This window comes from Cucurbita pepo, chromosome LG10 (assembly GCF_002806865.2).
Source record: "Cucurbita pepo subsp. pepo cultivar mu-cu-16 chromosome LG10, ASM280686v2, whole genome shotgun sequence".
Classification (NCBI taxonomy): Eukaryota; Viridiplantae; Streptophyta; class Magnoliopsida; order Cucurbitales; family Cucurbitaceae; genus Cucurbita; species Cucurbita pepo.
Genome location: NC_036647.1, coordinates 2,473,949 through 2,501,394, shown reverse-complemented (window position 1 = coordinate 2,501,394; position 27,446 = coordinate 2,473,949). Strand labels below are relative to the sequence as shown.

Genomic DNA, 27,446 nt, shown 5'->3' with positions numbered 1-27,446 from the left:
TGAACCAGCCTCTGTTTCAGCTTTTGTTTTTCCTCCTTCCCTTGTAATCTGTTCAGTCGGTGGTCGCTTTCTTGATTAAAAACCAACCCAAAGAAGAAAAAAAACCCCAAAAATTGGTAATAAATCTCAAAGCATTACGAGAATCAAAAGCAAATGTAAACCCTCCAATACATTCGTTTAACACTGGCCATTCTTTTCAGTGTTGACTTAAATTTGAATCATGATGTTTTAATACGTGAATTAGTAGGATCATATAATGAATGAACACCCTTGTTGGTAATCAAAACAAATTAAAGAAGCTTGAAAAGTTTGGAACTTTAAAGCTAGCATTTTTTTTTATTTATTGAATAGTGACCGTTAAATTAGTTGAAGTAATTAAGCACACCGCCAACAAAACACTAATCTTATCTCTTTAATTTACATAAATATATAAACATATATATCTCATGGATCAACATGAAACTATATGTCTGAAAAGATGCTTAATAAATTTCATTTCATGGAACAACAATGGTTTCGGCCCCACCAAACAAAACAGCACTTGTGAAATTTGATCGCAAAACTTAGCAACTTGAAGCATGTGCTCTGTTTTATTTAGGGTATATATATATATATATATATATACGCGCACACACGTCACATGTTTGTTTATATGATGTCGTTTTCTCTTCGATTAATATTGTTATTCACTCTAACGATTATTTAAAATGTTCTATCTTTTCATGATCACATCTCTAATTGTGGCGATATCACAGTCTACAAGTTACATTCTAACGCCATGAATCAAGAAATTCGAGTGTAACAGCCTAAATCCAACGTTAGTAGATATTATTCGTTTTGGTCCGTTAAATATCACCGTTAACCTCACGATTTTAAAACGTATCTACTAGAGAGAAGTTTCCACACTCTTATAAATAATGTTTTGTTACCCTCTTCAACCAATGTGGGATCTCACATCGAGTAATAGACAAAGGCGTTGGTCTGTGCCTTAAAGTCAATCACTTACGCAAGTGTATAAAAAGACACCGTGAATATTTGCGCCCAATGTTTTTTTTTTTTTTAGACTTTCCCAAATAAAAGGAAAGATATGCCGAAAATATATACATATTAATCTGACTTAAACATATCATATCTCAAATGATTGGATATATCATAATGTTTTGATTCTATTGATTGGAAAAGGAAATAAATGGGAATATAAGAGAGGACTTAGGCAAAACACCACTATTTTTGTTCACTCAATGTGTACTATTGTCCATCAGTCTAATAAAAGATTAATGTTGAGATTCCATTATTATTCTACAACCAAACTAGATGGGCCAACTTAAAGTAATGTTGAGATTCCAAGCCCATTAATACTAAGGAGGCCCAAGCCCAAAGCTTAATTAACATTATAAATTTTAAAATTCTAATTAATTGTTTCAACTAACCCTAAATAAATAAAATTTATTTTTATTATAAATTATGGTCCTTTTTATCAACTTCAAATATACATTTACATACAAGTTAATTAGTCCAAATCAAATTTGACGCTTTTCAATTAATAGCCAAAGAAAAATCAGTTACCCTAAACCTAAGTTTGCTTAATGATGAAGATTTGTGTTAGATAAATCATCAAAATTGATTTTACAATTTTATAATTTATTTAAGAAATAAAATTAACGCTTCGACTCATTAATAAACTATTATATCGTAGAGTAATAATAGAGGAGATTAAAAAAATGTGAGCACTTGTAACAATGATAGCATATATCGACTTTAGTGACGAGTCTAAAGTCAAAATATTAGACTAAATTTCTTTTTTCGAGAATATCAAAATACATCAGGTTACTTTTAGCATTGAAATTGGAAATAAATATTTAATTCTCCAATGAAACAAAGTTTTCTAGGGAAGTGAATTATTTGAAGGAAGTGTAATTAAACTTGATTTTGACTTTTATTATATAAAAATCTAACTTATTTTCGTACCTAATCTTATAAATTATTGATATTTTTTAATCCACCATTTACATTGTGACATGTGGCAAACAAATATATATATATAACAATGCGAAGTTTTCATTAAAGATTTATAATTAATATTAAAATAATTGGAGACATCATGGGAGGGTGTATAGTTCAGCTTTTTACGATATTTTTAATTTTTATAAAATTATTGACATATTTCAACTCATATAATATATATATATAACCAATTCTGGGAGGCTGCGTGAAAGTTGTCGTGATCAAGACACTACAACTTGATGTCTTCAAAGGTTAGGTTAATGAAGCTCAGCTACTAATGTAATTAAGTAACCTACATTGATTGATACATTCGGTTGACAATGTATTTTTTGTTACAATCTTTTTGTTGTATCTTTTTTTTAACAACTATTTATTTTGTAATAGTTTAAGCTCATTGCTAACATATATTGTTTCTATTGGTTCCTTATGTATTCGTCAGTTTCACGATTTTAAAGTGCGTATACTGAAGAGAGATTTACACATCCTTATGTGTAATGTTTTATTTTTATCTCTAACCGATGTGAGATTTAACAATCCATTTTCTTGGGAGCCGAGCACCCTCGCTAGCACGTTGCCCCATGTCTACCTCTGATATAATTTATAATAATTTAAACCTACCATTACTAGATATCGTCGTCTATAAATTTTTCGAATCGAGTTTAATTTAGACCATTAAGGCTGATTATGAAGTTAGGAGACAATTAATATATTTAATGACAAAAACTATTATATTGGGATTGAGAAATTGAAAAAAGATTGAATAGACGGCGGAGTCGATGGGAGGAGGAGGAAGAGGAAGAGGAAGAGGAGGTAGGAATAAAGGGAAAATTACAAAAAAGTACATTTGCTTTTGGGGCAGGAAATGGGTCCCACCTTCCCACAAGGCGAATAACCAAAGGACCGAGTAAGTAATTTGCCTTGCTCTTTACGCTGTCGAGGAGAGTGGGGGCCACAATCAATCTCCGTCGTCCGAAATACGAACAATAGAATTAGTCCCTCGAATCCGACGGTCTTGGTTGCTTCCTTAACATATATTTCTCAAAAATGATTTATGATACATTAGCGGGAAAGCATACCAGGCAGGGAAAGAAAGGCTGCTCGATCTCCTGTAAGGCCAACCCTCAACGGCGAGCTCACCAGGCAATGCTATAAGTCCGATAGAAGTCCAAGGTTTCGTCTACTACGGACCAGGAAGCTCTTGGAGGAGCTAACACGAAATGAGAAATACATGGATTACGGCAACATTCGCAACTACCAAAGTGCACTAAACCTAGTAGAGATCTTCGACCTAACGATAATGGAACTTCAAGCCCATTTAATCAATCTGCTTTGTACCTTATTGTTGACCGAACCGGATGCACGCCAGGCCCAAATTCTCTCTCAGTCACCCGGAGACGAAAGGCAGATCCGAAGTTTACGAATCGAAGAGAAAGCTGAGTTCTAGTTCTACACGCTTTGATTTTCACTGAGCTTGCCTACGGTACTTTATTCAGGATGTGCAACAATACGGTCATCTCTCAGCCGTGTATAGAGAATTCCTTTCTCATTTCCTTGGCGGATAACAAAATGAAATAGCTTCCCGCCCATCTTATGAGTCCATTCTTGTCTTGTTGGTTTGTTGTACTATTCTGTACCTCTCTCGATTGATAGAAAGACGTTCGGGAGCTGGGAGGGCCTATCGTGAGGGAACTTTCCTTTTCCCGGTAGGCGAAGGTAAAGCGGGAGCTGCGTATGTCCACGGTGATCAAGGCGNTTGAGAAAGGTTTCTTTTCTTACTGGGGCACATTTTGTGTGGAGTACTTTATGTTCCTAAATTGCTGCTTTTCATTTCATTAGAATTAGAACACGTTGATTTTAATTTACGGGAGCTACGGAGAGGACACGTAAGCAAGGCGACAGCTGAGAGGAGTCAGTTATTAGGAGTTTTTTTCCCACGTGGCAGTGTATTTATTACAACAATGACCGGTTCCAAGTTGGTGGAGGGAAAATTTTAGGACAAGAAGGTGCCAAATGCGTCTCACTCCCATGTGCTTTCTACAGCTTTACAAAAGTCAATTCATAATTAATGTTCAACTAATCCAATATTCATAAAAATAAATTGCAAGATCCTCCCTGCTACGTACTTATATAATACACTTCTCAATTTTTAAATTATTACTCATTAATAATTCCCATCAATTTTTCAATACACTATCACTAATGAAATTAATTTACAAAAAAAAGAAAAAGAAAAAAAAAAGAATTAAGTAATTGTGTGATCCGTTTAAATTTGTGTTCTATTTATTATACTAATTAATAATAAAAGAAAGAAAATGGTAGGCTATTAGCTCAAAACATTTTAGGCGGTGCGGTGAGGGGTGGTTTTTTGGTAATTTCGGCCAACAAGGGCTATTTTTCAGTTTTTTATTTTTTTTCTTTAGTTTTCGCCGGGAGCCATTCGTTTGGTGTTCTGTTTATCAGGTGTGTGCTTCTTCTGAGAAAGGACGCAGACCAGAAACCCAGCATACAATTTCGAACCAAAACCCTAAAAAGGAAACTTCCATCCATCGGAACTCAGATGGTATTTCTCTGCGCTTCTTCATGGACTTTCCAGCCCTAAATACCAGACCTCCAACTCTTCGCTCACTTCCTTTTACTCGGTAAACTTTGGTTCTTCATCATCCCTTTCAGCTCACTCTTCTTCTTCTTCTTCTTCTTCTTCTTCTGCTACTGTAGCTACTACTTCTTTTTTCTTAGTTTCTTGACATCCACCTACTTGGCTTCCGATGTTTTCAGAAACTGAAAAAAATTGATTTCCAGTTATCAGTCGATTTCTTTTCCTTTTCTGGTTATTCCAATTTGGTACTGTTTTCTTGGAACGTCGTATCCGTTTTACTGGAGCTGTCGTTTTGCTATTTTTTATTTTATTTTTTTCTGATTCTGAATGCTTCTCTGTAGACCTTATTCGGTCTGTGGACGTATTTTTCGTCTGGAGTTTTTTCCGAGCTTAAATGATGGGTTTGGGTGATAAGTTGGCTTGGTGGTTTTAGCTCGGATTGTTTATTGTTACTTCTTCCTGTTTCTACTGGTGTTAATTGATTTTTNATTTCTTGAAGTCTAGTCTAAAAAAAACTTTTCATGATTCAAATTTGAACCGTCTCCATGATACTCGGAATCAAATCATCCAATGTTTATCGCTATTTGTTGCATTTAGACATCATTTAACATAGTTTTTATCTAACTTGAAGAAATAAAATCAAGGTGATCAGATTTTTAACGGTGATTGTAGTGCGGTTGGATATTGTTAACCGTTATGTTCGAAAGCGGTAATCTTGGACATGCATAGACATTTTCCCTTTTAACTCTTTTGTATGCATTCCTCAACGCTTGCAAGCAGCTGGTCTACATGGCATCGTTTGACTGGTGAGAATGGCGGGAGGAAACTTTGATGAGAAAAGTAGAGAAATGAAGAACCATCTGACTGTAGCTTTTCAATTTATGGTGTCTGATATTCGTTGTTAACAAACTTTCCTGCACTCTGCGTAGGTTGGACTGAACAAAATTTTGTGAATGACTGGAATATACCCTTTTGGTTTATTCAGGGGACTGTTTCATCCAGACTTTGCCAGGGCAATCATTTATATATTAGTTCTGTTATGTGCCTTTTTTCACCATGCTGCATGTGGACCATGCTTCACTTCTGACCTGCAACCAGTGTCAAATGAAGACAATGGACATTACATGAATGATCCTGCATATGGCATCCATAGCACCCTTCCTGCAGATATTAGCTCGGGCAGCAATCCAACATCCCGCCTAAGTTTTGAAAGTGTTTGTACTGACAGTTGTTTATTCTGCTTTCCTTCAACAGTACTTGAATTTTCATTTAATAAGAAAGGGATAGATGTAGAAGCGTCTTTGGTTGGTGGTTCATCACCTCCCGTTGGATCAACTCAAGATGACAAATTGGCTGCCTACAAAAGCCAGTCATCAGATTATGGCATGTTTGAGTTATTTGAAGGTGGGATAGTTTCATGTTCTTTAAACTCGGGACAGGATGTTAGTGAGCTGTCTTCCATACAAAAATATGATAGCACTAGTAAATTTGATCTTTCCACATGTAGAGGGGATCATCATTGTCAGAAAAGCCCAAGTTCTGGACAAAAGAAAAATCTTGATGTTACGAATTCAGATTTATCAGACAGTTCTATATCTCCCCTTGTAGATATTAGTCCTACTGAGTTGGACTGGGAACATAAATTTTTATACTTACCTTCTTTAGCTTCATTAACTGTGACAAATACATGCAACCGAAGTGTTCTACATATCTATGAACCATTCAGCACTGACTCACAGTTCTACTCTTGCAATTTTAGTGAGGCTGTTTTAGGACCTGGTGAAGCAGTTTCTATTTACTTTGTTTTCTACCCAAAATATTTGGGCTTGTCCTCTGGCCATCTGATTTTGCAGACAAGTTTTGGTGGTTTGTTGGTCCCAGCTAAAGGCTTTGCCATTCAGTCACCTTATGGAATCCAGCCTTTGTTAAGCCTAAATATACACTCAAGTGGGAGATGGACTAAAAATTTGTCTTTATTCAATCCCTATGATGATGTGCTCTATGTTGAGGAATTAACAGGATGGATATCAGTTTTGAAAGAGGATAAATGTTATCATACTGAAGTAGTTTGTAGAGTAGATAGATATCAGGTATTTGAAGAGCCAAAGCCGTCAATTGTCAAAGAAGGCTTGGTTGTCCAACTTGGTCATATAGGTTCACCATCGTTGTCTATGAGGCCCTACAAACAGTGGAAGATAGAACCTCACAGCACTGAATATATTATAGAAGTGGACTTGTCATTTGAATATGGCGGGACAATCATTGGCACATTTTGGCTGCAGTTATTAAGGCCTTCGCAGGATAAGCCTGATGTGGTAGCGGTCCCTCTTGAAGCTGAACTTGAAGGAGGATCAACTCATGCTGATCATAAAGGGTCTGTATTTGCATCTTTTGAGCCTTTACTGTACCATGGAAATGTTTTTGTTGCCATTGCACTTAAGAACAGCGCTTCTCACTTGCTTAGTGTTCTTAAGATTATTGAAGTGGCCGAAAGCAAGGTTTTTGAGTTCAAAAGCTTAGAAGGCTTGCTACTTTTTCCTGGAACTGTCTCACAAGTTGCTCTGATTACCTGTAATGAACAACATGCTGACGTCGACAAAGCCTCACCTGAAATTTTCAGTATGTATAGCAAATGTAAATTACTCATGTTGACAAATGAGTCAACTAGTTCTCATATTGAAGTTCCTTGCAAGGATATATTCCTTCTATGTTCAGAATATTGGAAGTACTCTTTCATGGAATACGGAAAGCAAAATGAACACTTCTCATCTGGTAATGTAAGAGCGGGGACTTTGGCCAATCACGTGCAGTTACAGTCAGAAATCAAGGTATACATTTTTTTTATATTAAATTTATAAATATTATAATTTGTATGCAGGGAGTTTGTTGTCACTCATTTAAGAATAAACTTTATTTCTTACAACCATGCATTTTTCATGCTTATCTAATAGTATAGTTGCTGCTATGACTACTATTTACTTGTGTATATTTGTGGGCATTCCATATTTAGAATCTTAAGCATTTATTTTTGAGTTCATGAAATGTTTTTGCAATTAATTTGTGTTGAAGTTTCTTACTCTTTTATTTTTTAAATTGGCTGAATATACTTTATTACAAACCCCTTCCTTCTCATATCACATGCTTTCCGTTTGACTGTTCACCTCATCAACTTAGTGTCAGGGTTTTCGCAGATTCAACCGATTTCCATGGAAGTAATCTGGTTTTTCGATCTTATTTTATCCTCGTATGCAGCTTATAATGGGAGTCAATTATGAAGCTTGGTAGTCAGGAGCTACTTAGGACTTAGATCTTGAGAAGCAAATGATAATAGGATTATATGTTCATGCCTTTTTTTTCTTTAAATCATTGTTGTTGAGAGCATGACAGCTTGAGATATTGTTCTTTCCTGCGTCCCTTCCACACCTTTTATACATTCATGCATTAATTGTATGTACTTGCATAGTTAACTCTTCATTTGGTAATATGCAAAATGACCAAGATTCTTCTTTATATTGAAGGCTGTGGCGGGAGCAGAAGCAGATGAATTAGTTCTTGAAAATTGGGCTTCTATGGGGACCAGAAGGTCCATGTCTGTGCTTGATGAGCACGATGTATTTTTTCCCATGGTTGAGGTTGGAAGTCATTCTACTAAGTGGATTACTGTGAAAAATCCAAGCAAGTGGCCAGTTGTAATGCAGCTAATCATTAATTCAGGTGAAATTATTGATGAATGCAAAGACCTCGAAGAATTTATCCACCTGCCATCTGGTAGTTTGATTCACAATGACTCTACTATGCCAAAGAAATATGGATTTTCACTAGCAGAGGATGCAATTACAGAGGCGTATGTTCATCCTTATGGTGATGTGCTTTTTGGGCCTATACTTTTCTACCCTTCTGGTCGATGTCACTGGAGAAGTTCAGTTTTGATTAGAAATAATCTATCTGGTGTGGAGTGGCTGTCAATGAGAGGATATGGGGGTTCATCTTCTCTGCTTCTTCTCGAGGGTTCAAAGCCTGTTATCAGTATAGATTTTGAGCTTGAATCCCCAATTTTGCTCAACATCTCCCCTTCAGAAAGGTCAGTCCACAAGGAAGAGATTAGCCATGCCTGTACATTGCCATTATTGAAAGAGTTCTATGCCAAGAACACTGGTGACTTGCCATTGGAATTCAAGAAGATTAAAATATCAGGTACAGAATGTGCATTAGATGGTTTCTTAGTACATAATTGTAAATATTTTGCGCTTGAACCTGGGGAGTCAAAAAAACTTACGATATCATACCAGACTGATCTTTCTGCTTCTGTGGTTTATAGAGATCTTGAGCTGGCCTTAGCTACTGGTATACTTGTAATACCCATGAAGGCCAGTCTACCCTTCTATATGCTCGATAATTGCAGAAAATCAGTCCTGTGGACACGACTGAAGAAATTCTCCTTCGCCGTTCTCCTAATTTCTTCTGTAATGTTCTTGTTATTTTGTTGGATTTTTCCACACATGATATCCTTGAGCTCTCTGGATTTCTTATGCAAGAATGAGATCAAGCACTTATCGAGTTCTACAAGGAGTGTGGAGAAGGCTTGTTCTGTACATCACAATGAGAAAAGAAGTCAATTCTCAGATGTTTGGTCTGTTTTTGAAGGGAAAGGAGCTCCAGAATCCTCCCTGCAGTCAAAATCTCTAGTAATTGAGAATTCTGACGCTGTGGAAGCATCTCAACCAAATTACCTCACGGTGAAAACTGGGAAAGAAAGGGGGAGGCGGCGAAAGAAGAAAAAGGGAGGTGGCATGAACTTAGCTGGTCTGTTTGAAGTTTCCAGTAGTCAAAGTGGTAACTCTACACCTTCGTCCCCTTTGTCTCCCACTGCATCTGGTACACCAAAACGTAGATGGCCTATGTCTCCTGATGTGAACCAGTCCATTGAGGCAAGTAGTCTCTTTGATCGGGTGATTGATGAAACCCACAAGGCACAAACATCTAAACCTACTTCTGTCATGAGTTCGCCAAAACCTGAAGTTAGTGTGAAGAACTGCATTGACAGCTTGGTTTCATCTTCCAAGGAAACTCCTTCGGAGTCGAGAAAGAGTTGCAGTAAACCAATTTTGCTGCCTTCAGCCACTTTTCCTTCTGCTGGCAGGCCTGCACCAAATGTCATATGCTCTCCTCTCGCTGCTTCAGCCTCCAAAATTGATCTGCAAGCTCGAGCTCCTGGCTCTAAACTATTCAACCGAAAAGCTTCTTTAGAAGGGGAAGGTAAGTCTGGAATTCAGGATAAATATAAATATGATATCTGGGGTGATCACTTTTCTGGACTTCATTTGATTAAGAAATCAAAAGATGTCCTTCCCATGATCCCCAGTGCCATAGAAAAGGACTCTGATAGCTTTTTTGAAACGAGTCCTCAAACTCTCATTGCTAAAACCCAGCCAACGTCTGTAAGATCTTATTATCAGTATCCTCAAGTTTAATCGATTAATACCAAAAAAAAAAAAAAAAAAAAAAAAAAAAAAAAAAAAAAANGTCCTGATTCTATGTGGCTTTTTTTGAAAAATATTTTTCCTGGCCATTTGGTTTTAGTTTTTCCAAACATAACCTAGTTGAAGATGAACAGCGCTGCTGCCTTCATAAGCATTGCACTCAGTTTCATTGTCTATTATAGGATGACAAAACTTCTGGCTGGGGTGGGTGGAGACTGATTCTTTGTTGGGTTGGAGAATTTTTGGTATGAATGGGGATATCCTTATTAGAACTTCTGCTAAACTATTAGTTGTGTTGGGTGTTAGACGATCACAACCCTAAACTATTAGTTGTGTTGGGTGTTAGACGATCACAACCCTCTACAATGGTATGATATTGTCATAAGCTCTCATGGCTTTGCTTTGGGATTCCTCAAAAGGTCTCATACCAATAGAGTTAGTATTCCTCACTTATAAACCGTCTCATACCAATAGAGTTAGTATTCCTCACTTATAAACCGTCTCATACCAATAGAGTTAGTATTCCTCACTTATAAATCGTCTCATACCAATAGAGTTAGTATTCCTCACTTATAAATCCATAATCATTCCTTTCATGGCTTTGCTTTGGGCTTCCTCAAAAGGCCTCATAACAATGGAGTTAGTATTCCTCACTTATAAACTCATGATCATTCCCTAAATTAGCCAATGTGGGACTTTCATCATCCAACATTGGGAACCAACTACTACGTTGAATTTGTAGTAGTTTGGAAGGGAAGAAGAACCATTAATGGATAATCAGTAAAGGTTAGCACAATCCAAATGTTTGTTTCTTCCAAATAACAAATTCTTGGGTTGGTGATAAATAATGGGATTTCTGATGACAGCCAAAATACAATGATACTACATGTTTGAGCTTCATCTAGGACGGCAGTGTCTGTGTTGAGCGTTGAAACTCCATTGGCAAAGCGAGAAAGCGACGAGTGGGAAGAGCAGATGGCCCTCAGAAATTAGAAGATAAAAGTGGAAACCTTTTGTATTGCATTTACTCTGAATTTCAATAGAAAAAAAGAAAAGAGGGTAAGCATGGAAGGACCATTTGTAATTTTGTTTGCCTGAGAGACCCAACGAAAGCGAAGTGACTGCAAACCCAATCTTCCATTCGCATTTAAGCCCTTCCATTTCTGCCAAATTCTGGAACCCTTCAACCTTTGTTTGCTTGTTTTGTTCGTCCAATGCTTGGGTTTTGTGGGTGGGCCCATTTAAAAGAATGGTCCAGTTGTGCGTACTGGACCACAGGTACAGCCAGTCAGCCAGCCCATAGACAGGGCCTGGGTCCATGATGGCTATCTTTAACTTCCTCTGGTTTCTTCAAGGCTACATGTGTAGCAATAATGAATGGTTACTCTCTAATTCATACGACAAAAAGTACCAACTTCCATTTTGTGTATTTCTGTTCTTTTGGATCTTCATTTAGGTTTCCATGCACGTCAGTGATCAGGACTCAGGACTCTGGAGAAGGCTACCAGCTACCATCATCCAACGCTCCCTTCTCCATGCCCCCACTTATAACTTTGTACCATTGAATGTAAAAAATAAATACTACAAAATTACTTCGAATTTTCAAGTATGGGGGCGAGATCTTAACCTTTTTCACGTTATTCGAACGAAGTACACGCAAGAAAGAACGAAACATATTTGCCTGAATAAAAGAAAATGGAGGGTTTAAAAAAGTGTTTTAGAATTGGGGCATACGCATAAATGCTCTGATATTGTGCTTGCTTTATACTTTGGCATTACTTCTCACTTTGGTTCCATTCACAACCAAGCATAATGTGCTTTCTTTTAATTCTTCTCATTTTTCTTTTTCATACATTAATAGGGGACCAGTGGCATTTTTTTTTTTTTTTTGACAATTTAATAACTTGAAAACAATTTAAGATGGTTAATTACGTACGCAGACGGCTGTCTCTTCTTTGCTTCCTTGTTTTAATTATATTTTATTAAGCTAATCATCTTTTATGTTCTTTTATTCAAATTTGAACTGAGTTATCATCATATACTAATAACTATATTGTTAAACGTCATGAACTAGAACATGAAAACAAGATGAAACATTTTTGGTTGAATCTATTATAATTTAATTGGTTAGACACCTACTGATTTATACTGATTTAGACAATGATGATGGTGAGTTCACATAGACTTTTTCTTTTTACAGTTTTAGGAACCTAGAAATCAAAAGCAGACATTTCAAACTTTAAAAAAAGTTAAAGGAATAGAAGATAGAGAAGAGGTGATATGTCCTATAAATAATTTAAAACCAAAAGGGAAGATGTAAGCTTTGTTTGTGAACAGTGTGGATGCAGCTCGTGGCTGGGCCTCCTCCAACCAAAAGCATATTGATGAACTAAGATAAAAGACAGACAATGATATGGTAATTAAAAAGCTTAGGATATAGAATGTGATGAGCAATAATTCCAAATAAAGACAGATAGAGAAGGAGATTAAAAGGGGTTTAAGTTTAACTCAAAAAGATGATATTTTTATTGAGTTTACTGGAAACAGAGCCTCTGTTTCTCTCTCTCCTCTGCTTTGGGACACCAAAAGCGCTTCGGACAATCCCTCCTTTGTCACTCGCTGTGCGCCAAACGCCTTCCGACAATTCTCTCTCTATCTCTCTCTTTCATTGGCACAAAAAAGCTTATATATTCACAGCAAGGAAAAAAAGATGCTTTGCTCTGCATCGATTGCTAGTCTCAAGTTCTGTGTAATGCCATGCTCTCTCTCTCTCTCTCACTCTCTCTCTTAGTTTGCTTATGGCTTACTTCTGGACTAATATATATATATATATTATGAAACCCATGTTGTATTTTACATTATTTTTTGTTTCAAGATTTGGGTTTTGCCAAATTGTTTATTGCTATGATTTGCAGATGGGTTTTGTGTTGTGTTGTGTTGTGTTACCTCTCTGCAATCTCACTTCTTGGAAGGCGCCTTTTTCAGCTCCAAACCTCGTCGTTTTGTGTATCTTCATCTGCCGGCCTTTTACTGCTTTCTCCCTTCACTCTCTTCGAGATTCATACACCCACCATTGCTTTTTTAAAACGCACACTTGTTCGATTTCTGGGTCCTCTGCTTTTGAGTTTCCCGCTCTATACTTTGTACATAAGCGCTCTCTTTCGGGTTTTACTGTTTTGATCCATTTCGGCTTCCGTTTCTTTTTCTTTTTGTTTTTGGGTTGTGGCAATATTGATTTTTGGTGGAATTCCTTCTCTTTTCCCAGCAAAAGTAAAAGATGAATGCCAGAGTCCGCGACAGCATTCAAACCGTCAAAACTCTTAATCATGACAAGGTGAATTTAGTTATTAGATTGCTTTCTGGTCTGCATTTCGATTTATGTGGGTTTAGGCACATTATGTTCATTCTGAAATGATTGCCGTTCTTGTTCTTTCTGATGCACATTATGTTCTTATTCTTTTGTAATCGCGTTTCCTTTGCTGAATTTGTATAGAAGGTGAAGAAGTTAGAGAGGAACAAGACGATGGGGAATGACAAATCTGGGAGTACCATAAATCGCCGCAAATTAAACAGAGAACGAAAAATAGCATTGCTACAAGATGTAATTATGTCCTTCTCCAGCTGCCATTTTAGGGATAAATGCCTGTGTTGTTCGTCTTTGATGGTTTAATAATTTTGAAATTTTCAGGTTGATAAGCTGAAGAAGAAGCTGAGACATGAAGAGAATGTTCATAAGGCATTAGAAAGAGCATTTACTAGACCCCTAGGAGCTCTCCCTCGTCTTCCTCCATATCTCCCTCCTTATGTTAGTAAAACCTGCAAATTTCAGATATTACACCTTTATCTCTCTTCTTCATACAAAGAATGGAAAAGGGTTGGATTCAAATCACTTCAATTTTAAAAATTCCTGTTTTTCCTCCCTTGTTGCAGATACTAGAACTTCTAGCTGAAGTAGCTGTTCTAGAGGAAGAGGTTGTTAGGCTAGAAGAACAGGTTGTGAATTTCAGACAAGGACTCTATCAGGAAGCTGTATATGTATCATCTTCCTCTAGGAATTCAGACAATTCCATAGACACAATGGAGCCTGTCTCGACAAGAGTCTCGAAGCATCGGAGAACGAAGTCATATTGCCAAAATGAGTTCAATTCTGCAAACTCAACAGCCAGGCTGCAGCCTTCACTGGCCAGATGTTCTTCAAGTCGAAAGCTATCGACGAACGACAACTTCTTCGATCATAATGGTAACTGTTCTAACAGGTTTGCCAATGGGAAACATGTTCCCGGGAAATCGAGTTCGTTTTTGTTTCTTCCAGAAGATGGGCTGGGAAAAGAGAATCAATCATGTACAAATCCTGTGAAAAAAAGGCCATCTCCAGAAAAGAAAGTTGATAGAACTATAAGCCCACTGAAGAAGTCTCCTTTGAAATCTCAGGTTTTTGCTTGTTCCCATATTGAATTATCTTCACCTGAATAAATTTCAAATTACTCATTGACTTCCTTCTAATGTTCCAGCTAGAGCTTAAATTGGAACGAGAAAGAGCAAAGGACAATTCGTCAAGTTTGTGTGATGATATAGAAGCTAGTAGCTCACCAAACAAAATTTCAGAGGACATTGTGAAGTGTTTATCTTCCATTTTCATAAGACTGAGTTCATCAAAAGACAAAGCTTTGGACTCATCAGATGCTCATACATCAAATGGACCAGCAGAGTTGCAAGATCCTTACGATGTCGGTTCAGATTTCAAAGCGAGGGACATTGGTTCCTACAGACATCTTTGTGCAATCGAAGCTAGTTCTGTGGATTTCAACCGTTCAACTAACGCAGTTTTTGTAATTCATAGACTCAAGTAAGTTCTCTGGATGTCTTGTCTTGTCTGAAAACATTTGTTAGTTTTATTAACTTAATGAAGCAATTCAACGAACGCGCAGAAACTTGTTCCGAAGACTCGCCTCGGTGAACTTGGCAGGTCTTAACCATCAGGAAAAGCTAGCTTTCTGGATCAACACCTACAATTCCTGCATGATGAATGTGAGCTACCAATGCACCATTATATGTCAGGAGGATTGCTCAATATAAAAATCTTCATTAACTTGTTAATTAGTGGCCTTAATCAAGAAACTAATGCAGCTGCATTGTGTGACTTCAGGCATTTATAGAGCAGGGCATACCTCAGACTCATGAAAGAGTTGTAACATTGATGCAAAAGGTAATCATCTTGTTTCCACCATCAAAGACAGACCTGAATTCCATTAAGTTTTCTTAGATTCTCGACTTTAACAGTAAGCCTAAGCTCGGTCGGATTCTTGTTGTTCATCACATTCAAATGGAAAGTTTTGTTCTATAACAGGCAACAATTGTTGTGGGAGGACACCTTCTAAATGCACTAACAATTGAGCACTTCATCTTGAGGCTTCCTTATCATCTGAAGTTCGTAAGTCTATCCTTTCCAACACTCACATTTCCCAGTATTCTTCTCAAGTCTTTCAGATTCTAAGTAGTTGCTGCATTTTCGTCGATAAACCTCAGACCTGTCCGAAAGCAGTAAAGAACGATGAGATGAGAGCACGCAGTTTGTTCGGATTGGAATGTTCCGAACCCTTGATCACATTTGCACTCTGCTGTGGAAGCTGGTCGTCTCCTGCTGTAAGTATGCTACATTTACACATGGAAGTTAGTTACGATATTGTTCATCACCTTAATATAACTCCGCTCAAGATTTTACTTCGAACTCCATCTAGAAAGCCTCTTACCAATAGAGATATCGTCTTTGAATCAAATATTACTGATCTATAACTTGGTGTAAAATGAAGGTGAGAGTGTACACAGGATCTAAAGTTGAAGAGGAGTTAGAAGTAGCGAAGAGGGAGTATTTACAGGCAGCAGTTGGGATTTCAAAGACAAACAACAAGTTGATGATTCCAAAGGTCTTGGATTGGTACTTACTTGACTTCGCAAAGGATTTGGAATCACTGTTGGATTGGGTTTGCTTGCAGCTTCCAAATGAGATGAGAATTGAAGCAGTTAAATGCGTTGAGAGGAAAGGAAGAGAGGGTGTCTCCCAATTAGTGCAAGTAATGCCATATAATTTCAGCTTCAGAATGCTGTTACACAGATGAAACATAAACCTTTTCATCTTTTGATTTGATTAGTGTTTAGGTTTGTGTTTCACTCCTCCGATCCTCAATGTTGTACGAATGTTGAATGTGTTGCTTAGTTCATATACTAAACATAGAACACACAGTTACAATACAGAATGAAGATAAGTACAATAAATGTCAATTTTTGTTCTTTACAAAATGTAATGCACAGTTTAATCAGTGTATATGCTACAAGGAAACAGAGGTGATTTGATTTAAGATTCTATAATGTAAAACAATGTGAAATGCTTCAACATAGCCTCAGATATAGAGCCAAAAACGGCTGTCTTTCCCCCCTTCTTCCCCTTTGCTTCCAACACAACCATACCTTCATTTTATTTACTTTTTTAATTTTACACTCTTTGACTGTCTAATGTTTATATATAAAATAAATGAAGAAAAATGTGAAGTCAACCAGACGGATAAGGTGAATATAAAATTTGGATCCTAGGGACTGCTTCAGTAGGATAGGACTGAACAGATCTGATTCTGGTCCCCACATAAACCCCTAAACAATGCTTTACAGGCGACAAAGCAGATAATATCTATGGGGCAGTTACCCTCCAATAGTGTCGGAAGAAGCTGAGATTTTGGGCTGAACACAGGCCCAAATTTCAACTACTCAGACAAACAAAACTCTAGAAACCAACAGCAGAATCATCAACAACACTTGCCAACAGCCATTTTATTATTGAAAGAGAGTTGAGTTTGGTTTAATTTACAAAAAGCATATCATCTTCTAGTTCACCACCCTGCAATTCTTCCTAATTTCCCCATTTTGGCCTGTAAGGACTCCAGTATTGGCCAGCTTCACCATTGATGCTCCGAAGTCCCTGTTAAACAGGTATGGGTACCTGCTGTAGCTCACCACCAACGGAGCAGTTGTGTTGTGTTTCATTAGAGCTTGGTCTGACTGCAAAAGTCCCAACTTGTTCACCAAGTTTCTGTAATACACATTGTCAAACCTGCTGATCGTGTACGTGTCCAAGGGGGCCAGTTTGTCGTTGGAGTCATCATGATTGGGACAGACGCTCTGTAAATTCTGTCGCAGCATGACATCTAGTTCTGGGTCAGGATTGCCAGAGCCATCGAAGTTGAACAGTCTATGCTTGAACATCATGCACCGAGCTAACCCGAAAGTGTGTGCACCTGAACATCAGTCGGGGACAGGATGGTTAGATTTGTAAATCTAAAGCTGAAGGAAACACAAAGATGGGGCATAAAAATGGTGACCTGAGAGCACAACAACATCCTTTACATCAAGCCCTTTTGAAGTGAATTTTGCAATGATATTCTCCAATGGCTCCAACGGTGATGGCAGCTGATTGGCTTCACTCTCGCTTGCTGTCGTGCCATCTCGCCGACCGAGTGGAATGGGCCAAAAGGGTCCTCCAGCCTGAAAAGGAAAGGTTCAGAAAGACACAAAATCATGATGTTTGAGAGAGATGTGTGAGCCACAAATTTGCTTACAAGGTAGACAGCCTCTCTAGCTGCTAGAGTCACTATATCAGTGCATGACACGACAGATGGGCAGACTCTCTCTAAAACAGCCTTAATATCATCAATGACCTCATAGCCTCGAACTGAGTTCATATTTGGCAATGCATTTTTCTCCCCTTTAAATGAGCTAGTGTCATCAAGCAACAATGATCCATCACAGCCCTACACCAGAAACAAACAAGTTTACATATATGTTCTAAAAAAACAGAGTTTTTTTTTTAAAAAAAAACTCCATGATCATCCAGAAAAATTGATTACGTTGACAAAGCAATCATGAAAATGAAGGCGTAAGAGAGAAGCAGCCATCCTAGTATCATTAGAAACTGCCATCCAGACGCCATATCTGACAATCCTTGTTAGGTTGGGACACGAGTCATCATAGAATCTATAATCAAGTTGTGAGGACACAAGGAGGTGATTCAAGAAAACGAAGCTTATAAGCAAGAAAACAATAAGTTTGGAGGAGTTATCCTTCATGTCTGTATAATAGATCTGAGGAAGCAGCAGAAACAATAAATGATTGCTAATTTTGTATTAGAATCAGTGTGGAATAGCAGCTATTTATATACAGAAAAAGAATGTTCAAGAATCACAGTTTATTGCAGGTCTAATAGAATTAGTGGCTCAGCCACTCAAAATATAGTTTTTTGGATTGAGTTTGGTACAACCCACCATTTTGTTAGAGCTAAGGCAGGCCCCATCTCGTTGAAACTCAGAATTGATATAGTGGTAAGGTGATGCACATCACACTTTCATGGCTCACCATTTCAAGAAGGGATAAAAGAGTATAATAAGTAATCTACAACACAACACTCCCAAGTTTGACTTGATTCCAATCACGTGAAGAAAAACCTGCACTCAAAGGCTCACCATTTTTTATTCGTTTCCAATAATGGGCTGCCACCAAATGCCTTCCCATCAGTATGTAATCCAATAGTGGAAGATAGGACAAGGCACAACGCCAGGAATCATGCTAAGGAAGAGGAATTTTCTATTAATATATGGACTTTAACTAATGGGGGAGGCAGAAGAATATGAATGGTTTCATTGAATATGCATATAAGGACCTAAAAGGAGTTGATGCCATGCACAGAAAAGGTAAAGAAATAGGCGTCTATGATCCATTAACGCAATTTAAAAACTGGGAATGTGGGAGTAGATAGCTATTTGAGCACTGCACCTAATGACTTCATTTACAACTTTAGCAGAAAGTTGGTATCCAACTTGGCTGCTATCTGTGCTGCTGAATCAGACTCTACCACGCAGACCGACCATAGGAAATACCTCTGCTTATCCTCCGAGCAATATAGACCACAGAAACCATAAACCCCATTTTTCTCACTATGACGTATGGTTCAATATGAAGATTATTATATGAACTTCCAATGAATCATATTCATGAATGTCTGTGTGGTCTATACATTTAATCACATATTCCCCTCCAGAAGAAAAACTTCCATTTGGGTTATACAGTATTGATTCAAACTTTACCATTTTCTTTGTAGAATTATTGTTTGAGTAGAAACATTTCAAAAGTGATGTGGGAAAAATGGATAACTTGTGTTCTTCTAGAGTCAAGGGCATCATGCTTTATGGATTTCTGATGAATACAGGCCTTCTTTCTCTCTAACTTTTTGCTTTTAGACCGTAGTAGTCTGAAAGCAATTGAGTTGAAATTTCTGCATTTAATTTGCTTTTTATACGATTGATTCTTTGTTCACAAAATTCAAAAACCATACAGAAACGATGATGTTCTAACTTTTTGTCATCGCTCCTAAGAGCGAAAACTATCCCTACAAACCAACACGAGTTCTTCCAACATACTTTATCCTCACTAACATGTATCATTAAGCAAAACAGGCTTAACTATGAAATTTGTATGATTGAGCCGCCGAAAAAGCAGGTGCATCTTGTTAGTATAGGTAGTGACTTTCAATTCTTTTAAGTATTTCTTAATCATCCTATTCTCTAGGTAGCTCTCTTTCGAATGTAGTCTAGTCTTAAAGTCTTTGTGAAAAAATGTACAGTATATTTAAGATTACAAATGGGGTTTTCCTTCATTTTGTTAACGAGTGAACTTGACAGGTTCAAACATCTAATCTACCTCTTCATATGCTGCAATTAGTTAAACTGATAGAGAATGAAATCCATTGTAGCTTTAAACCGTAGAATTATAATGTTTCAGTTCATCAAAATTTCCAGAATCACAAAATTATAGCCAATCGGACTTGAGCTCAATTGATAAATAGCTTTGATACAGAGATTAAAGGATGGAATCTCTACCCGTTCAAGTGAAGGAAGGAAAAGAAAGTCATAAAGAGGAGCAAGAGTTTGGTAAGTAGCTTATTTAGATTGAATTCAGTAAACAAGAAGATGAAGGAAGTCTAAGCTGAAGAAGAAAGGAAAAGGGAGGTAAAGAAATCTAGGGAGAACAGAGTGAGTAAAACAGTAAACAAAAAACAGATTCTTCCTGCTTCCTGATCTTCACTACTGCAGGCTGCAGCATCGTCGTCTCAGAATTTGTGGACAAAATCCAATTACTTCACCATCTAACACCCACACACATCCGAACAGCACAAGAAATCAAGCCAGCTTTGGGAGCAGTCATAGCAGCAAGAACAGCTGCAACACCCAATAACCCATTAATTTGGAGATTTAAATCACTGAAGAGGAAGAACAGAAAGTGAGAAAAACTGAAAGATTACCACTCATTGAGGGCTTTATCTTGCTCATCTTCTTCCACCCCAAGGTTCTTGCTAGAAACCTCTATTGCTTGTGGAGCTGGAGCTTCCATCTTTCTCTCTGTTTCTTTCTTTCTTTCTTTCTTTCTTTTTTCTCTCTATCTGTGTCAGCAGAATTGGGTTCGAATGATGGAACTTCACGTGGTTCCACCACCACTGCCAAATCAAGGCACTTTCTTGGGGCAATTCAGTTGAAAAATGATATGCAAAAAATAAAAAAACTACAAAAGCTAAAATGGCATTTCTTCATACTCTCTTTCTCTCTCTTCCTTTTTTTTTTTTTTTTTTTTCTTTTTTCCCTCATCGTTTAGATCATATTTAGTAGATTGGTCCTTCTACATAAGACCACAGCGCAACTTTGCACAGTTTGATTGGTTGAACAATAATGTCTACACCCCCATAAGACTTTCTAGTTCATCTTCTAAGCTAAACGAAAATTTTTAAAATATGCAATCATTTTTTATCACCAACATTTTGAAGTACAGATGGAAAACTTGTACAGGAGCGGAAACAAAGGGAAGACATGATCACAAGGAGAATTGCATATCCATCGGAATCAAACTAATAAAATTTCAATGGAACCTTTGTTCGACCATATGATTCCATTATCATACCACTCTAATATCTACAAATTCAGTTTGAAGTCGTACATGGAAGTGCTGATTTTCCCACGCCAACACCAAGGAATGACCAGTGGATATTGCCATAACTGAAGCTCTAAAATGAGAAGAGCAATAAAAAGAGAAAAAAAAAAACAGTATACAAAATTGTTTCTCAACTCCCATTGTGGAGTAGACTACCAGAAGCTATTCCATTTCAAAAGAAGACACAACTACATGTGTTAGTAACAATCTATGCCAGAAACTCGCCTACTAGACGCAGCACCCGAATCTGGCTTCTTGTCATGATGCTGATTTTATACTTTAGCCACCCGTGTCAAACGCACATCGATGGAAGGTACAAACAAAGCCAGAGGCAGGCCTGGTACAACCATTTTACTTCCCGTTCATAGGCTAAATTAGTGTCTGGCTCTTCTTATTTGTTTGATTTACAACGCCGAGTGCATTTGCAGGGGAACTGAGATGGTGCACATTGTGAACTAAGCATGGAGGTGACAGTACTGGAAGAGCCTCAAGGGTAGAACGGGGAGAATGACGAGACATTACAGTTAAGTCAGAGGTTCATGATGAGAGAGTGAGCCAATCACACTGGGAAAGAATAAAACAATAATGTATGAACTAGAATCATGCAGAGAATTGTAATGAATGCATTAACATTCATGGTCCAATTACAAATGAGAAGTGGAGAGCAAGGGAAAAAGCAACTCTTGCCTCTCGGCCGCTAACATTCCCTTGGAATTTTGTGAGCTTGGAAGCATGGGAGACTGATCAAGTTTACTCGAATATTGTTTACTTGGGCTGTAGCATTTATCCTGGCATCATAAACCACACTGTAACGAAAAATGGCAAGTTAAGCAGGGTGGAAGGGGACTATTGTAACTATGTTAAGTTTACCATCAAACTCGATCTAGCGATGGCCTGATAGCAAGGTGGAGCATCTGGATGTTGCAAGTTTTTTATAAATGGATGTTCAAGCAGCATGGCAGCAGTCGACCTCTCTGCAGGATTTCTCTGAAAGCAGCATTTTAAGAAATCTCTGGCTTCATATGATAATGATTCGGGTATTGTTGGGGTGTCTCTCATTACCTTAAACATAGCTGCAGCCTGCATTCACAGATGAACTTGTAACCACCAACCAAATAGTAAAATCTACCGAACTCAAAAGATATCTACCAATTATCGGTTCAACATGCAAATAAAATGTTCTGTTAGGTCGGCAATGTCTTTTGTACGCTATGGAATAATGATAAGCTGACAATAGTTCCAGAATAGACATACATCTACTACGTTACACATATACCTGCCTAGGTGTGAAAAGCGCAGAACAAAGGATGGAGAAAAGCTAATGTGTCACATTTACCTAATAAAGTTTAGAGTTTCGAAACAATTATCGCTATTCAAAGTCCCAAGTCCCATACTGGGCTGCAACCAAGCAACCAAGCAACCAAGAAATCTCGGTGCCTTGGTGGTGCAGATATAAGTTCTTCCACCGCTCAACTTTCATCAAATGGCATATGAGTCGAAAAAATAAAAATTCTATCCGTGTTGATGCAGCTACAAGCACATGCCAAGTTATCCAACACTTACCCCTTCATAGTCGCTCCAAGGTGGCTTGCCAGTGAACATTTCTATAATAGTGCAACCAAGGCTCCAAATATCAACAGCTAAGGCAAGATCAGAGTTGTTATCCTTCTGCATCACAGACAGAAGGAGCTGCAGGAAAAGACAAACTTTAATCAAATCCCTCATCTATAAATAGCCAGTCCAACTATATAAAGTCATATAGTTGACCTAATATTTCAAGTGATCGCTGTCATTAAGAGAAACCATAAGCCAAGAACCCATCTAATGTAGGAATAAAAAGATACCTCAGGAGCCATCCAGTATGGACTTCCCTTTAAAGAGAGATCAGCAACTTGTCCTGTAAGCTGTAGAGATATACATCAGCATCATTCATGTCTAGTTCTAAAAAGGGGAAAAAGTCTCTTAATAGCAATTGAAAGTCATATTAATGCCTACGATCATGCAGCAACAAATGTGTAAGTACCTTACAAACAAAAATGACTTCTTTTTCTCCAATTCTTAGACTGTGTGACAATGATACTAAAGTTGAGAGTGCCTAGAACTAACGTTACACAAATTGAAAGACCTATTTACCTAAAGTGACAAGTATATAAGTAGTGCACACATGAGACCATGGTTTCAGCAAATCTAAAATATACACCAAATCCATAGAGAAAAATGCCGTTAATTTATAAAAATGTATGGATATAATTTGAAAAAAAAAAAAAAAAAAAACTNATCGAAAGTAAAATAGAAACCCAAACTACAGAGATCAATGCCATTAATTTATTGAAATTGGCAAAAATACAGAAAGACGAGGGCTAAGTAACAGATGCTAAAAGGAGGAAATAGTAGAGGGAAATTCGCACTAAATCTCAAACTTACATGTTTAGCCATTCCAAAGTCAGCAAGCTTGACAACCCCACAAGAGTCTACAAGCAAATTAGCACCTTTAATGTCCCTGAATGAGGGAAAANATCCCTGTATGAGGGAAAAATTAAATCTCCAAACAGATATCGTCACATAAACATAATATAAGCTTACAGACCATTGATCATAATTATTTCTTCCACGATTAAACTAACTGAAGATAGAAATTAAATATTCAAGTATTTATTTCTTATTTTCAATAGAATATTTGTGGTCATCTTGATTTTACATGTCAACTTCAAGACTTTGTATCAAACACATCAACACGAATGTTTCCTACCGATGTATAGTCTTTGTGCTGTGCAAGTAGGCCAACCCTGAGAGGATGTGACGAGTAAAACTTCGAACAACAGATTCTGTCATGGCTCCACAATGTTCACGAACATATTTATTAATTGAACCAGGATGAACATACTCCAGGTAAATATATAATCGATCTTCAACCTACATAGATCCCAGAGTAAGAATTATATTTGGTTATAAGATTATAAAAATGAATAACTTTGAAATGTCGTAACAAGCAAAACAAGTACTCACAAAATCACTACCATAGTACTGGACAATATTTGGATGCTTTAGCTGGCTCAGAAGTTTGATTTCCTGTGACAGTTAGAAGAACAGAGGCAAAACTAAACAGCATCAAATGTCATCCTGCCATCAGAGGACAAATATGAAGTTATGGCATATTTTAAAATAGCAGAGCATTAACTCCATTTGGATGATGAATGCCGATGGCAGCATTTAAGCATAACATGAGCCAAACTAAAGCCTGCCTCAATAAAGCGTATGTTACAGAAAAACTTTTTATTTTAAATATCAGGTTTTAGCAAGTAGGACGTCAGATAGTCATACCTTCAATTTTTCAAAGAGACTCCTGGTTAGCTAATACCAAATAACATGAAGAAAAGATGAACAAAACATACACCTAGAACTTATTATCTTCATATCCTTAACGAGACTAGTCCATTAAGTTTGCTAGTAGCAGTAATATCTCGTAGGAAGGATCATTTCTAAGGCACTACATAAACAAGGATACAGAGTCGTACAACACCAAATAATATGGTACTACATTCACTCAACTGTTAATCACACCACATGTATCACTTTCACTGAATAAACAAAGTATAACAAATTATTGCGAATCTCTGGTTTAATTTCTTATCTTATTTAGAAAAATCCAAATTATAAATTACAAAAAAAAAAAAAAAAAAAAAAAAAAANTAAAACTAAGCACTTAAGAATTTAATTCCGGAACCATACTTCTTCAAACATGTTTACCAGCTTAAACAATAATTTGTTAGCCAAGAGTTGGTCAATAATATGAAAACAGTTGAAAGGAAAACCTCCGATCATATAAGAAAGTTCCTCCAGACACAAAAAAACAAAGGGTTTGTGACAAAAAGCTAAAGAGTACGCAACTATGCTTATTAAACAGTTGACCACAACTCAATTTTTTTTTTTTTTTTTTTTTAAATTACCTGTTCTAATTGCTTTATACATTCAGCTGACTTCGGATCATCGTGAAATAATTCAACTTCCTTCATTGCACATAAAGCTCCATTTTCTCTTTGGGGGAGTAAAAAGGGGGAAAAAACATAGTTAGTCGCCAGAAGCAAATGACAACAACAGAAGATGCCAACGAAACTCATATACCTGTTGCTTGCAACATAAACACTTCCAAATGTGCCCCGGCCAATAAGTTTTCCTTTCCGCCATTGATTTTTCATTGAGATTGGCTCAGCTTTAGTGTTAGCTTCTGTAATTGGGGTTGATGGTAGAGGCGTTGGGGTTGATGGTGAAGGCGTTGGGGTTGATGGTGAAGGCATTATGGTTGACGGTGAAGTCATTGAGATTGACGATGAAGGCATTGGTACTCCAGGAGGAAGAGGTAATGGGTGGACACTGACAGGACCAGAACCTTCACGACGCGGAGCATGTGTTTCAAGGGAAATCTTGGTGTGCAATGGAGATGAAGCTCCTGTTGGACTTCTGGGATCTTGGTGGGGATTTCTACCTGTTGGGCTATGCATGGGAGAACTCTCAGAGCTAAGAGTGGAGCCATCAAAGAATGCAGGAGGAACCCCCCGCATCATTGCTGAGGATGGTAGCTCAGGTGCAGACCAGCCTTGATATTCTAATGGAGCCACATGACGGGAGTTTGAAAGGTTCCTGGAACTATTTCTTTGGGGACTGAGTGTAGGACTTGCAAAAGGACTAGTAGGAGCACTCCTACAGGGAACGTCAATCCAAAATTTATTCTGAGATGCTTCAGGAAAGCGTCTGGCATATTGATTCACCCTCCCAGACGACCTTGTCCCAATCTGATCTTCTTTCTTCTGCCTCTCCCCAGAATCAGATATACTGGTTCATTAAATTTGAGAGCAAGTGTTGGTCATAATAACAAGTATAAAGTTATAGTGGAAACACAGAACACGATACAATATCAACATTGTCCAAACAGCAAGGCATATCAATAAGATCACACCGACTTATCCCATCCTCAATAAACAAGAATGAAACAAGAAGCATAGAACCAACACGGCACATGTAACACTCGTGCCAAAAAAAAGACGCGAAGCTTTCCCTAAACTTTTTGAAACCTCGATGCAAATGAGCACGAGAACACAGCAGAGACGCACTAAACAGTGTAAACAATAGACATAGCGGTTAACATTTTAACAAAGGGTTTTTTTTTTTTAGTTCAACAATTGCAGGTGGAAGATTGAACTATTGATCCTTGAAATGGTCATTGGTGCCTTATCCACTACGCTGTGCAATTCTTTACAAAGTTCAAAGTCATACACCCACAGCTCACAGTAGCTTCAAATAGTCTTCAATTTAGAAACAGAGATGTGAAACTCAAAAAGCTACAAGCATAACCGAGAAATGGAAAAGGCATAAAATACGGCATTTGACGACGTTAGGAGTACAGAGAAGGAAGGACATTCCAGTTCGGCTACCTTTTAATCGGAGTACCAATGGAATCCCCGCCTCCAGTCTTAAGAGGAGGTGCAGTTCTACATCTATCTACATCACGGTCGTCCCCGCCTCGGCCATGCCAATCCTTGGGCGACGGAAGAGGACAATCCCCGTCTCCACAAGCAGAATTCGAATTCGAGATCCCTTCACGACGCTGAAAGATCGGGGGAACCTCCGGGAGCGGCAAGGGCACGGCATGTTCATCAGAAGTACTCGACAGTCGCGACAAGGAGTCGGGTTCGGGCGTAGTATCGGACCATTTAGCCAAAGAAGTAGCAGCACGCTCACGTCCGCTCAAGTTCCGAAGCTTCCTATGGCGGGAATGTTTAGAGGCGCCAAAACGCCAAACAACTCCCCGATAACTATGATTGTGGGAGTCTCTGGTAGTAGCCTTTCTGGTCGGGGAATGGTCACCGGTGGCAGTGGCCGGAATTCTCACCATGGAGGAAGCAGTAAAGGAGATATTGCGCAACCAACCCATGGTGATAAATCAATCACGGTAATCCAAATCATGAAATGGGAACGGTATGGAGGAGGAGGAAGAACGCGGGTTGCAACTTCCCTCCACGCCAAACGGTAAGAAGGTCTCCCTTGAGAGGTCAATAATGAGCTCTTCCTCTAACAAAATCAAAACTCCTAACAGGCTTCCACTTCCACATAAACAAACAAATTATTCACAAATTTTGTCTCAATATTTAATTCTTTATAATATATTCGATTAATAACAATTTGATAAATTAAATGCATGTTACGAGTATTGTTCAACTACATGAATTTATTTTTATTCGATTAATAATTTAGTAAATTTGAAGAGAAAATAATAATAAAAGAGATTGATAAATACGGGTGAATTAAAACAACCATTTCACTAAAAGTATATATGGAATAAAATTAAT

The 27,446-nt window shown here is 37.7% G+C and overlaps 3 protein-coding genes and 1 pseudogene across 8 annotated transcripts; 2 read left to right on the top strand and 2 right to left on the bottom strand.

Moving 5' to 3' along the window:
• The first annotated feature begins 4,371 nt into the window (after positions 1 to 4,371).
• Positions 4,372 to 10,408, top strand: LOC111803864. 6 transcript variants are annotated; one of them, XM_023688462.1, is made up of 4 exons: positions 4,372 to 4,643; positions 5,586 to 7,428; positions 8,119 to 8,794; positions 8,919 to 9,062. In XM_023688462.1, exons 1-4 carry the CDS (start codon positions 4,585 to 4,587, stop codon positions 8,936 to 8,938), a joined length of 2,598 nt encoding a protein of 865 aa, XP_023544230.1. In that variant the 5' UTR covers positions 4,372 to 4,584; the 3' UTR covers positions 8,939 to 9,062. The 6 variants fall into 6 exon arrangements, with proteins under 6 accessions (XP_023544230.1, XP_023544224.1, XP_023544227.1 ...); XM_023688456.1 differs by having other exon boundaries at positions 4,375 to 4,643; positions 8,119 to 10,408; XM_023688459.1 differs by having other exon boundaries at positions 4,557 to 4,643; positions 5,530 to 7,428; positions 8,119 to 10,408.
• A 2,228-nt stretch (positions 10,409 to 12,636) lies between these two features.
• Positions 12,637 to 16,436, top strand: LOC111803952. Its single transcript, XM_023688575.1, has 11 exons — positions 12,637 to 12,829; positions 13,346 to 13,414; positions 13,574 to 13,681; positions 13,769 to 13,885; positions 14,011 to 14,511; positions 14,592 to 14,926; positions 15,009 to 15,108; positions 15,227 to 15,286; positions 15,428 to 15,511; positions 15,607 to 15,723; positions 15,891 to 16,436. The coding sequence occupies exons 2-11, from the start codon at positions 13,358 to 13,360 to the stop codon at positions 16,194 to 16,196; spliced, it is 1,785 nt and encodes a 594-aa protein (XP_023544343.1). The 5' UTR covers positions 12,637 to 12,829; positions 13,346 to 13,357; the 3' UTR covers positions 16,197 to 16,436.
• A 438-nt stretch (positions 16,437 to 16,874) lies between these two features.
• Positions 16,875 to 18,272, bottom strand: LOC111803951 (peroxidase 10). The gene is made up of 4 exons (XM_023688574.1): positions 17,976 to 18,272; positions 17,688 to 17,879; positions 17,451 to 17,613; positions 16,875 to 17,366 (listed from the first exon to the last, which is right to left on the bottom strand). Exons 1-4 carry the CDS (start codon positions 18,192 to 18,194, stop codon positions 16,957 to 16,959), a joined length of 984 nt encoding a protein of 327 aa, XP_023544342.1. The 5' UTR covers positions 18,195 to 18,272; the 3' UTR covers positions 16,875 to 16,956.
• Positions 18,273 to 20,982: 2,710 nt separating this feature from the next.
• On the bottom strand, positions 20,983 to 27,195 carry LOC111803137 (annotated as a pseudogene).
• Between the last annotated feature and the right edge of the window lie 251 nt (positions 27,196 to 27,446).